Source organism: Pelophylax lessonae (genome assembly GCF_965119305.1).
Source record: "Pelophylax lessonae genome assembly, chromosome: 12".
NCBI lineage: Eukaryota > Metazoa > Chordata > Amphibia > Anura > Ranidae > Pelophylax > Pelophylax lessonae.
In genome coordinates, this window is record NC_138779.1 from 83,462,783 (window position 1) to 83,475,383 (window position 12,601).

General features: G+C 44.2%; 1 protein-coding gene across 3 annotated transcripts in view; it reads right to left on the bottom strand.

Annotated features, from left to right (window-relative positions):
* Positions 1–511: 511 nt before the first annotated feature.
* Positions 512–12,601, bottom strand: part of PRKCZ (protein kinase C zeta) — a 572,887-nt gene continuing 560,797 nt past the window's right edge. For all 3 annotated transcript variants that reach the window (XM_082273173.1, XM_082273174.1, XM_082273175.1), the window contains 2 exons: positions 11,062–11,177; positions 512–2,372 (listed from right to left, as the gene is read on the bottom strand). In XM_082273173.1, the coding sequence (XP_082129299.1) occupies positions 2,285–2,372; positions 11,062–11,177 (204 nt within the window). In that variant the 3' untranslated portion in view covers positions 512–2,284. The remainder of the gene's footprint in view (positions 2,373–11,061; positions 11,178–12,601) is intronic.

Below are 12,601 nucleotides of genomic sequence, written 5' to 3' on the forward strand. Positions count from 1 at the left end.
GTTTCCTGGAATCTCCTCCATGCTCTTGAGACTGTGCTGGGAGAGACAGCAAACCTTCCAGCAATGGCATGTATTATTGTGCCAGCCTGGAGGAGTTGGACTCCCTGTGCAACCTTTGTATTGCCTCATGCTACCAGTAGTGACACTGACCCTAGCCAAATGCAAAATTAGTGGAAAAACAGTCAGAAACGATGAGTATGTAAAATAATGTCAGTGGCCTTCACCTCTAAAACCATTTATGTTTTGGAGGTTGTCTCATTGTTGCCCATCTAGTGCACTCATTAACACCAAATCAGCTGAAACTGATTAACATCCCCCTCTGATACTTGATTGTATGGTTGGGTTTTCTTTACTGGTTTTTCTTTTTTTATTGGTTGAGCCAGATGGACTTGTGTCTTTTTTTCAACCTAACTATGTTAACTGACCAGATCAATATCCCAGAAGTTTATTTGACTTGATGCTACACTCTGATTAGAAAGTGTTCCTTAAATTTTTTTTGAGCAGTTTATATATATTTTTTTTAGTGGCAATGTACCGTCAAACTCTTGACTGTATCATTGCTGTGCCTCAAACTAAGATTTGCTTTGGTCTTGAATGTTTTTTTTTTTTTTTTTGCTTTCCACTTGACATTCAGTATGATGAAGTGAATATTACATAAATATGATATGACAAATTTCAGACAAAACCTTATAAAACAATAAAACATTTTACACTAACTTATAGAGAAGATCTTTGGGAAGTAATATAATTTAATCTGCTCTTTGCTGGGGGGTTGTGGTTGTATCACTAAGCTCAGATGGCATCTCTGGCAGAAAATCACCATTGCCATAGATGCTCCTGTCTGAGCATCTATGAGCATAACTATTTCAAGCAACAGCTCTGCTTCATAGCTGCTACTGTGCAAGTCTGGATCTCCTTTGATTCTCACTGGTCAATACAAACAAATGAACTAAAAGCAGAATACCACAGAAGGGCCGCATTTTAAATGTAAGCAGGTCCCAAAGCAACCTGAGCATTTTCTTTTTAAAAATTGAACTTGATCCACCACCATCCAAGATGTGGGTTAGTGGATCATCTCCAGAAAAAGGTTGCTGCAAGCATTCTCTGCTCAAGTACCGGTTCTGTCACAAAGCATGTGTATTCGGTGTGATAAAACCTTAGAACTCCATTACCTTAACCACTACTCTGACATTGAATATCAGTTTTTAAAATGGTCAACCACAATTCCAGAAGGCCTCTTAACTATTAAATCAACCTCAAATATCTCAAGTTTGGAATGTCCTGTGTAACATGACGTATGGGATATGTAACGGATTGGGCGGTCTCATTGTGACCAGTAGCTACAAAACAAAGTAAATTTGCTAACAAATAGAAAAAAATGTGCTTGACAAGGACACAGGCTATGCATTAGAAGTGAAAGAAGGATACAATTCTACCTGTTAAGGCTAAGGGATTTTTTTTATCAGGATTTATGGCTGGGCGGCTTGATCTGCATGGAATACTGCATTAGCGCTTACCCAATTAGCAAAATGTCATACATTACAAGCTAAGAGTTAGGCACATTACATTATGGATCTTAAGAAAGCCATTCAAATGTGCAATTTTTTTTTTTTTTTTTTTTTAACCTCCCAACAAATTGTTTTGGTTTTTATTGCCTTTACCGTACCCAGACATTCTAAAATTTAGCTTTAAGTGCAATATTGCTGTGTTAGCTTTTGTTTGTTAATCCAAATATGTATCTACCCTTATAACTCCAGTGCAATTAATATCTTAGGTTTCCAGTCAATGAAAAACATGTATGTAACCAGTATAAACACAGCTTGCCTTAATACCCCGATTTACAAGCGCCACATAAGTGATTTGGGGAGAAGAAAGTAATCAGTTCACACCGGGTCCTTTCCTTGGTCTCCTCTCCTCTTGGTTTGCAGCACATGGCATCTAATGCACTAATGGAAGCGGCTTGCTTACATGATTGCCTGAAATAGAGTTCTTCCACGCAGGTGCCCTCGGATGGAGTGTCATACATTGTAGACCCTTCAAAGAGGCAGGCACAAAAAGTGAATCCCTTGTGTAACTCAGCCGGAGAACTGTCTCTTGGTCTAAAAGAGCAGCTAATACCCAGGGGGAGAAATCTCCCCCTTAGCAGCTAATCCTGTAGTGCTGCTCAGTACTAAGAACCTGGTGTCAGTTTTCCAGCCTCGCATGCATATACTGTAGTTAAGGATACAAGTTCGGATCAATCATGTTTTTTTTTTTTTTAATTTTTCATAGTTGTTAAGGTCCTTCATACTGTCTCCTCCGTTGACAGCAACAATGGGTTAATGTATTCAAATCCTTCAAACTCTGATTGGTCTATTCGTTTTATTACATCTCTGAAGAAAGAAAAGGGACAAGTAAAAATTAGCTGTGATGTGCATCATACAGCTAAAAGTACAATGTCTTAATCAATACATTGTTTATACTGTACAAAGGGCAATTAACACAATGATATAACATGCGACAACTGAAGACAGTTGACATATCAGGCTGGTTCTAGTTACAGCTATCGAACATTTCAATTCAAAGTAGAACTTTTAGTGTTCTAGAAAAAATGCTGCCTTTTCTTGCAAAAGAGATTAAATTGTATGTTGCTTTTACAAACTGCCATGTTTCTTCAGAATGTACACTGAACTGCGCATGTGCAACAAAGGCCCCTTTCACACTTATGTGGCCTAAAAGTTGCACGATTTTACCGCCATTTTGACTGGACTTGAAGCAATGCCTATGTCTTTGGACATCAAAATCATCCCAAAGTAGTGCAGGGACTATTTGAAGTCGTTGCGACTTGAAGTCATACAGATATGAACGGTAATCATGGAGTACGACTTGTCATGCGACTTTAAAGTCCCAAATCGCAGGACAAGTCGCACAAGTGTGAAAGAGGCCTTAGTGTAAATTCTCAGCATGCCATAATATCTGGACCGGATGGTTTTACCCCCTTAAGGACCAGGCCATTTTTTGCACTGTGTTACTTTAACTGACAATAACTGTGCGACACTATACCCAAATAAAATGTAAATTTTTCCCCCCACAAATAAAGCTTCCCTTTTCATGGCATTTGAACACCTCTGTGGTTTTTATTTTTTACACAATAAACAAAAAAAGAGGAACAATTTTGAAAAAAATACATTTTTTACTTTCTGCTATAAAACACAACCAATAAAAAAAAATTTAAAAAATCAAATTTTTTCTAGAAAATTACTTCGAACCCCCAAACATACATTTTTTTTTAGAAGAGATCCTTGAGAATAAAATGGTGGTCGTTGTAATATTGTACATCACACTGTATTTGTGCAGCAGTCTTTCAAACCCAATTTAAAAAAAAAAAATACATTTTAATAAACTAGGAAAAAAAAAAAAAAAAAACAGTACAGTTCGCTCAATTTTTTTGTATAATGTAAAAATTGATGTTGCACCGACTAAATGGATTCTGAACATGGCATGCTTTAAAATTGCGCACACTTGTGGAATGGCACCAAACTACAGTACCTCAAAATCTTCATAGACAACACTTTAATTTTTGTTTTTTACAGGCTACCTGTTTAGAGTTACAGAGTCTTGTGCTAAAATTATTGCTCCTGCTCTAACAATCGCGGCGAAACCTCACGTGTGGATTGGATTGAAGAACGTTTACATATGCGGGCGCAACTTATGTATGCGTTCTGCGCGCAAAGCTCGGAGAGATAGGGTGCTTTAAATAGCTGCCGATCACATTCACACAGTGGGCGGCGGGGTGTCAACTGCACTCTCCTGCGCTTACTGGAAGCCCAGGACCATAACCGCCAGCTTCTAGAGGAAAAGACTAAAGGTTTTAAAGTGTCACCGAAGGAGATTTTTGGGTACCATAGAGTTTTATAATCTCATAGGCGCACGCAATTTTAAGACTTTTTTCCATGTTTTGAATCCATTTGCTTGGCACAATCTTAACTTTTATCTAAAAATGGATAGTATATTTATTGTGTGTGCTGCCACTAATATTCATTTTGTTATATTTTTTCCTGAATATTGCGTTTAATAAACAGTTGCACAAATATCATGTGGCATAAAAATGTGCAACTATCATCTTTTTAGTCTACAGGGCCTCTGCTTTCAGAAAATATATAATATTCTGGGAGTTTGAGATTTTTACACGTGTGCAAAAATGGGATTTTTTACTTACCGTAAAATCCATTTCTCTGAGTCCACTGACGGACATAGCTGCTGATTCAAATCATAGACGGATGGGTAGTAAGCCCCTCCCGCTAGGAGTGACCAGGTAGAGCCAAAGGCTTTGACACGCCCAGGGTGGCGGGGTCAGGTTATTACCCCTGGCCTCACCATTGCATCTTCAGTTTAGTTGCAAGCAGTGAATAATAACCAAAACCCAACTCTTCAGAGAAAACAGGGCTGGGAGCTACGTCCGGTGGACTCAGAAAAATTGATTTTACAGTAGGTAAAAAATCCCATTTTCTCTTGCGTCCACCGACGGACGTAGCTGCTGCTTTAACCACTTACCGCATATCGACGTATATATCCGTCGGCAGACTTTGCGGGGGTATACCGGGATGATGCCTCTAGCTAGAGGCACCATCCCGGCACCGTGGTTAACAGTCAACGGTAGGCTTTCGGGAGCCGCTCGATCGTTACCCGGGTGAGCGGGAGGGGACACCCCCCCTCCCGCCGCCTTCCGTGACTTTGCTCGGGGCTTCCGTCCCACCGGGAGCCCCGAGCACCCAGCCGGCACGTCCGCCGGCTGGATGGAGTCCCGATCAATGCCGGAAACGGCTTTGATCGGGTCTCCGATGACGTAACACGGAGGCGGCGTCCATGACGTCACTTCCGGGTTACTGTGCTGTAAAAAGCGGCAAATTTAAAAAAACGGCTGTATGCAAAAACGCCATTTTCGGCGTTTTGCGTACATGTAAGTGTAGTGGAGGGGTCTAGGGTCTTTCAGACCCTCGATCTCTCCATAAAGAGTATCTGTCACTACATATTGGTGTCACAAGGGATGTTTACATTGCTTGTGACAGCAATAAAAGTGATCAGATTATTACACAGGTTTTTAAAAAAAAAATAAAATAAATAGGAAAAAAAATAAAAATTTAGCCGCCCCCGTCACCCTTAGCTCGCGCACAAAAAAAAAACGTATACGGAAGTCAAGCCGCGAATGAAATCGCTGTTCAATCCACACATGTGAGGTGTCGCCACGATCGCCAGAGCGTGGGCAATAATTAAAATAAAGAGCTACACTCTAACTCTTAACTGGTAACCGTTAAATAAATTTAAAGCGTCGCCTATTGAGATCTCTATTGACCGTAGTTTGTCGCCATCCTACGGGGGGGCGCAATTTTAAACCATAACATGTTGGGTATCTATTTACTTGGCGTGACATCATCTTTCACAATATAGAAAAAAATGGGCCAACTTTACTGTTTAGTATTTTTTAAATGCAGTGAAATGTGATTTTTCCAAAAAAATGGCGTTTTAAAGACCGCTGCGCAAATACTGCGTGACAAAAAATATTGCAATGACCGAAATTTTATTCTCCAGAGTCTTTGCTAAAAAAATATATATAATGTTTGGGGGTTCTAAGTTGTTTTGTAGGAAAAAATACTGGTTTTAACTTGTGAACAAAAAGTGTCCGAAATAGGTCTGGGGCATAAGTGGTTAAATCATAGACGGATGCGACGACCAAAAGCAGTAACCACTGAGAGGTGGGGAAAGGACAAACTTAAAAGAATGCAATTCCCATGGCTAACATAGCCAACTATATAACATGGAGCCCAACAAGCAACACAAACGGGGCTCAATTGTAGCAAAACCATAAAGGAGAAGGAAAAGTAGACTGCTCCTTAAATGGCGTTGCGGCCAAAGGACGCATCCGAGGATGCTAACACATCCACTCTGTAAACTTGGTAAACGTATGTACAGACGACCAAGTGGCCACCTTGCAGACCTGCATCACTGACGCCTGATGGTGCAAAGCCCAAGAGGCACTCAATACCTGCGTAGAGTGAGCCGTGACAGGGAAAGCAGGAACCTTGCCCTAAAGAGAATACGCCATCATCACCGTGTGTCTGATCCATCGAGAGATGGTCGCCGCAGACGCAGCCTGACCCTTATGGGGTCCATCCGTATTCACAAACAGAGAGTCGGACTTACGAAAGGACTCAGTAGTCTCCAGATACACCCGTATTGCCCTAACCACATTCAAGCAATGCAAGGCAATTTTCCTTAGGATGTGAAGGTTTCGGACAGAGTGACGGAAGCACTATGTCTTCGTTCAGATGGAAGTCTGAAACCACCTCAGGAAGAAACGACGGATTAGGCCGTAACACTATCTTATCCCTATGTATTGCCAGATAAGGAGAGCGGCAAGATAGCGCCGCTAGTTCAGAAACCCTGCGCGCAGAGGTGATAGCCACCAAAAAGGCAACTTTCTGCGACAAGGCGAGCAAGGAAATGTGTCTTATATTCTCAAAAGGAGATTTCTGAAGAACCGATAGAACCAAATTAAGGTCCCAAGAAGGTAACGGAAACCTCCTGGGGTGAGCCAAATGGTGAACCCCCTGGAGAAACGTACGAATCAAAGAGTGCGTAGCCAAAGGGCGTTGGAAGCACACAGCCAAGGCCGAGATCTGACACTTAAGAGTGCCCAATGCCAAACGTTGGTCAAACCCTTTCTGTAGAAAGATCAGATTCCTGCTGATAGCAAAGGACCTAGGATGCAGCTTCAGCGATTTGCACCAAGCAATGTACGCTTTCCACGTACGATGATAAATCTTCCGAGAAGTGGACTTCCTAGTCTTGAGTAAGGTAGGGATCACAGAATTGGACAGACCCCTGCCCTTTAACACCTTGCTCTCAACAGCCAAGCCATTAAAGCCAACGACTGTAAAGCAGGATGGAAGATCGGACCCTGAAATAGAAGATCTGCACGCAGAGGAAGTGCCCATGGACCTGTGACCTTCAGCCGAATCACATCGGCGTACCAGGATCTCCGGGCCAATCTGGAGCCACCAGAATTACCGGAATCCCCTTTAAGCGGCGGAAATGCATAAATTAGCCCGTACTGGCTCCAGGAAACCGCCAGGGCGTCTAATGCACCGGCCAGAGGATCTCTGGACCGAGCCACAAACCTTGAAACTTTCCTGTTTTGTCTGGAGGTGAACAGGTCCACAACCGGGGTCTCCCACCGGAGACACAGCTGGTGGAACACTTGTGGATGCAGGGACCACTCTCCCTGATCCAGGGTTTGACGACTCAGGTAGTCCGCCTGCAAATTGTCTACGTCGGGAATGTACACGGCGGATAGGGCTGGGACGTAGTCCTCTGCCCAGCGCAGGATCTCGGCTACCTCCAGGGCCGTCGGGGCACTCCTGGCGCCCCCTTGATGATTGACAGATGCCACGGCCTTGACATTGTCGGACTGGACTCTGACAGAACACCCCTTGAGATTGTCTGTCCAATGGAACAGGCTCAACTTGATTGCTCTCAGCTCCAGAACGTTGATCTGGAGCTTGGACTTATCCCAACGTCCAGGTCCCTTGAACATTCAGGGTACCCAGCACTCCCCCATAAAGGCCTAAAACCCCTCTGAAGATGAAAAGGTGAAGGCCAGGGTAATTAAACTCCTCTAGAGTAGTTACCACATGGAGAACACAGCAAGGTCCATCAGCAGCATGGAGAAGAGAAGAAGGAAACGCTCCCGCCCACAAGAGCCAGAAGCTCCTGTTCTGTTTTGTCTCCGGCTCCAGCAAAATGGCCACCAACATTACAGTGATAGGGATACCCAGGCAGGCTGCTGAGGCCTGTTAAGGCTGCCGGCCACGGCAAAATGGCTGATGCGTGCCGATGAGTACCAGGCTTGGGGGCCCTGGCGGGGTCATCCCAGTGAAAGAAACCCCTCCCAAGGTAGCGGTAAGAGACGCAACCATGTACCCCCCTCTGAGGCTTCCCCCACTAAAAGTGTCCCGGGGGTCCGGAGCCCAGGGTAGGGGGAGGTCAGGGCAGGAGGGGAAGGCCCCAGGTGACCCCTCATAGTGGAGGAGGGTGGTAAAAGGTATGGGTACCTGAAGGTCCTACTCACCTATGGAGGAGCCCACATCTGCTAACCAGATGGGGGGACTGTACGTACCGGTCCACACTGCTGAGGGTGGGCGTCCACCCTGACAGACTGCCTCTGCACCGCAGTGAGGGCGCTGTCGGCTAAGGGGCACGCTGCAAAGCTGGCATGCCAGGTGTGTGCGTCCCGGCGGGGTGTTTCACCCGCAGGCCGGTCCCTGTCCATGGGACTATAGTCACTATGGAGACCCAGGGCGGAGCTACGGTCTGCAAGCACTCGCTGCCACAAACTGGGAGACTGTAAGGCTCTCATATAGCCAGTCCAAAACCCAGCCGGCATTCCACATGAACTGGGGGTCAGCAGCAACAAAAAATAAAAAAGGTTCCCTTTAAGACGTTTAAAACAGAGCTAGGACAAAATGGTCCCAGCCGGGGGCTGTTTGGCCACTCCTAAGACCAGGCAGCTAAAACTGAAGATGCAATGGTGAGGCCAGGGGTATTTAAGCCAGGGACCCCGCCCCCCTGGGCATGTCAAAGCCTTTGGCTCTACCTGGTCGCTTCTAGTGGGAGGGGCTTTTTATCCATCCCTCTATGATTCAAAGCAGCAGCTACGTTCGTCGGTGGATGAAAGAGAAAAATTTAACAAATTATTTTAGAACTGGTTAAAGAGAAGTCAGCATCTACAAATACTGTAATATAAGGACATTATGGATCCAGCAATGTCGGAACCCAAGCCAATTCGTCAATCGGCTTCTGGGGGCAGGCACTGGGCATCTTAGGTAAGGGAAACTGTCAGTGAAGCCTACTGGCTTTAAAGCCGGTTTTCTACTGCGCTTTCTGAATGGTCCTGCAGGCTTCTGGGACCCGTGTGTGCCCCAGAAAGCTGCGGGGGGTGGACAATGTTGCTGCGATCTGAGCAGGAAGTGGGAGCGGGTACCTGTCAAAACCAGGTACCCCTACTCCCCCCAAAAAGTGCCAAATGTGGCAATGGAGGGGGGGGGGGTGCAAACAAGCTGACTTTGCCCTTTTGGGTGAAGCTCAGCTTTAAAGTGTTATTTTTAAACAAAACAAAAAGCCTTTAATATCAAACATGTCATACCTACCTACTCTGTGCGATTGGTTTTGCACTGAGCAGCCCAGAATCTCTTCTTCTCAGGTCCCTCACTGGAGCTCCTGGCCCCTCCCTCCTGCTGAGTGCCCCCACAGGTTGCTATAGGGGCACCCGAGTGGGGTGTCCATTCAGACAAGGCGCCATGGCTTGGCCCCACCCCCTCTGGCTCAGGTAAGTATTAGAGGGGCTGCTGCACATAGAATGCATTAGGATTAAAAAAAAAAAAAACCTTCTGCCTTTAGACCATTTTAAGTAAAATGTAAGGCATTTTTTATTTTTGCTTTGGATAGGATGGGGGAGGGAATAAAAGAGCTGTCAGGTGTTTATTGCTTTGTTTGTCCCAGTCAGGTTTACCAGTATCCTTGATCAAGTATTAGTTTTCTTTTAGGATAGATTAACACATGTCTGACTGCGGCTTGCAGTCAGTTTTTAAAGGGAGTACGGCACAGCTTTATTCACTGGTTCAGGTGCACATTTTTACTTGAATTTGCACCTGAACCGGACCTAAAATCACACTGAACTCTCTTCAAAAATGGACTGCGGCCACCCCGGACATGTGTGAACCGGCTCCATTGCAAGCTGGTCTGGTTCATGTTATGCGAATCGGATGCGGTCCATAACGCATCCAATATGCATATATGTGAACCGAGCCTTAGGGCTCTGTCACACTTGTTTGTGCAAGAACATGTGTTGCTGGTTAGATAGCTGTAGGTGTGCAACAGCAGGGGCTTTAACAGACAAAGCAGAGAGACTGCTGCTATCACACAGAGTGTAATAGTCCTACACAGAATACTGGAAGGCAGGGAGTTTTTTTTGGATAAGGCTGGGCTTATTGTCCACCCCCAAAAAAAGAAACATTTAACACCTACAATTTGCTGCATCCTGATTTTATTTTTAGAATTTCAGCAGAGACTTCAAGAAGACTCTAAAGTTAATCTGTGATCTTGAGCCTGGAATCACACTTGTGTGTTGCAGGACACTGCATGTGAATAGCACAGCATTCCTGTTCACATCACATGTGATGTCTGTGCAGTGCAATTTAAGCCATACAATCAACAGTGACCATTTTAAAATCCTTATGCTGCTAGCATTAGTAAAAAGATAGCAAAGTATATATTTACTTGTTTTAAACTCTTTTTTTTTTTCTTTTTTACATCTCTTTAGTTACATCCATGTGCCTATGCAAATGATATCATACAGGATCGGAGGAGGGGGTTTTCTCAGCTAAGCACACCCCCTGTCTGCATGCCTGAGCCAAAAGGCAGATGGATTCCAGGAATTAAATGCTACTTGCATTGTCTGTGCTTACTCATAATGGCCACAACCAGAGATGCTAGGGGTGTTTTTTCAAAGTACTTTCTCAGTAAAATAAAGCATGGAGACATGAATGGATGGGTGAGAGTTTACTTTGAGTGATAAAAAAGAATAGCATTTTTGGCTTGTGGTCCCAGATGCAGTGTAGTTCCGCTTTAAGTGACTGACTGGTAATTTGACCCAACACAGGTCTTCCGGTGGTTTGAGACTCCTGCGACTGACCTGAATGAGGGTATTTTACAAATTCTTTACATTAATTTGGCTTATTCACAGTTCAAATAGTGTTTTCAAATTCACTAAGATTTTCTAGGCAATTAGAAATCGTAGAATTTGCAGCAAAATCTTATTAAAACCCTGGAAATTCTTATAAGTCTCATATATTAGTGTGTGCTAAAAACAAATTCCTGTATACTCCACAGATCATTGAATGAAATATACTCACAACACTATGTATTATAATTAATAAACTTTAGTTTTTACACCTAGAATCTTATCTATAAACATGTAACCACAGAATTGCTGTACATAAACAGTTTAGGTTTCATGTTACGTACTCATCGTCTGGTGTAAGTTGCACTGGCTCACTGGTAAACTGTGTGTCAAAATTGTCCAAACCGTAATCATCTGCGATCTGTGGCTTGAAGGGTGGAACCACCTGCTTCTTCTCCAGCTAGAAGGAAGAGAGAAATGGCAATTATGTAACAGCCATCTTGATTTCTAATGTATGTCATGTTAACTTGCAACAGCTCACCACCCACCCCATCAACTCATGTTACGGAAGAGGAGATCATACTGATGACCTACCAATGCAGAAGTGCTAAACCTTATTTAACTCAGTTTCACAAAAAAAAACAAAAAAAAAAAACAGAAAATGTTTGTCACACACTTCCTAAACACACAATGGGTCACATGCAGAAAGGTATTCACATGAACATACATACAGAAAATTAAAAAAAGACATTGTAATTTAAACCACATGAACATAAGTAAGCTCCAAAACCCATCGATTGATTGCACACGTGAACCACTGATGATGGAAGGCCCAGGAGGGACTAAGCGCCCTAGCAGAATGACACTTTAACAGGGAAAGGAGGAACCTGACCCTTAATGGAGTAGGCCTGCGCCACCGTCTGCCTGATCCACTTGGAAATGGCCGCAGCAGATGCGGCCTGCCCCTTATGAGGTCCATCCATAAGAACAAACAAAGAATCAAATTTGCTAATCGGTTCAGTGACCGCCAGGTACACCCGAATTGCCCTAACCACATCTAAAGAATGCAAGGCAATTTCCTTAGGATGTGTAGGCTTAGAACATAGGGACGGTAGCACAAGATCTTCATTCAAATGAAACCCTGAGACAACCTTAGGAAGGAACGCCTTACAGGGTTGTAACACCACTTTGTCCCTGTGAATCACTAAGTAAGGCAACTGACAGGACAACACAGCCAACTCCGACACGCAACGCGTGGAAGTAACAGCTACTAAGAAAGCCACCTTCTTCGCCGACAGAACCAAATTGAGATCCACTGAGGTACCAGGGATTGCACTGGAGGAGCCAGATGGGGAACTCCCTGCATAAAAGTGTGAACCAAGGACTTCGCCGCCAACAGCCTTTGGAAAACAAAAGCCAAGGTGGAAATCTGCCCCTTGATGGTGCCCAGAGCCAAACGTTGATTTACACCCAATTGTAGAAACTTCAACAGGTGAGACACAAAAAAGGTGCGGGGAGAAACCCTCCGAGACTCACACCAAGTAATGTATGCCTTCCAAACTAAATAATAAACCTTCCTGGAAGTAGATTTCCTAGCCTTCAACAGCGTAGGAATCACTGACTCCAACAGCCGTCTTTCAGCACCTGGCTTTCAATAGCCACGCCGTTAAAGCCAGCGACCGTAAGGCAGGATGGAAGCGTGGTCCCTGAGAGGAAGTTTTCAAGGGACGTCTACTACCAGCCTTACCAGGCCTGAGCACCAAGACCAGCGAGGTCAGTCTGGTGCCACCAGAATGACTGGAATCCCTTCTACCTTGATTCTGCAGAGCAGGCTCGACAGAAGTTGTATAGGAGGAAAGGCCTAAATCTGACAATACTGACCAC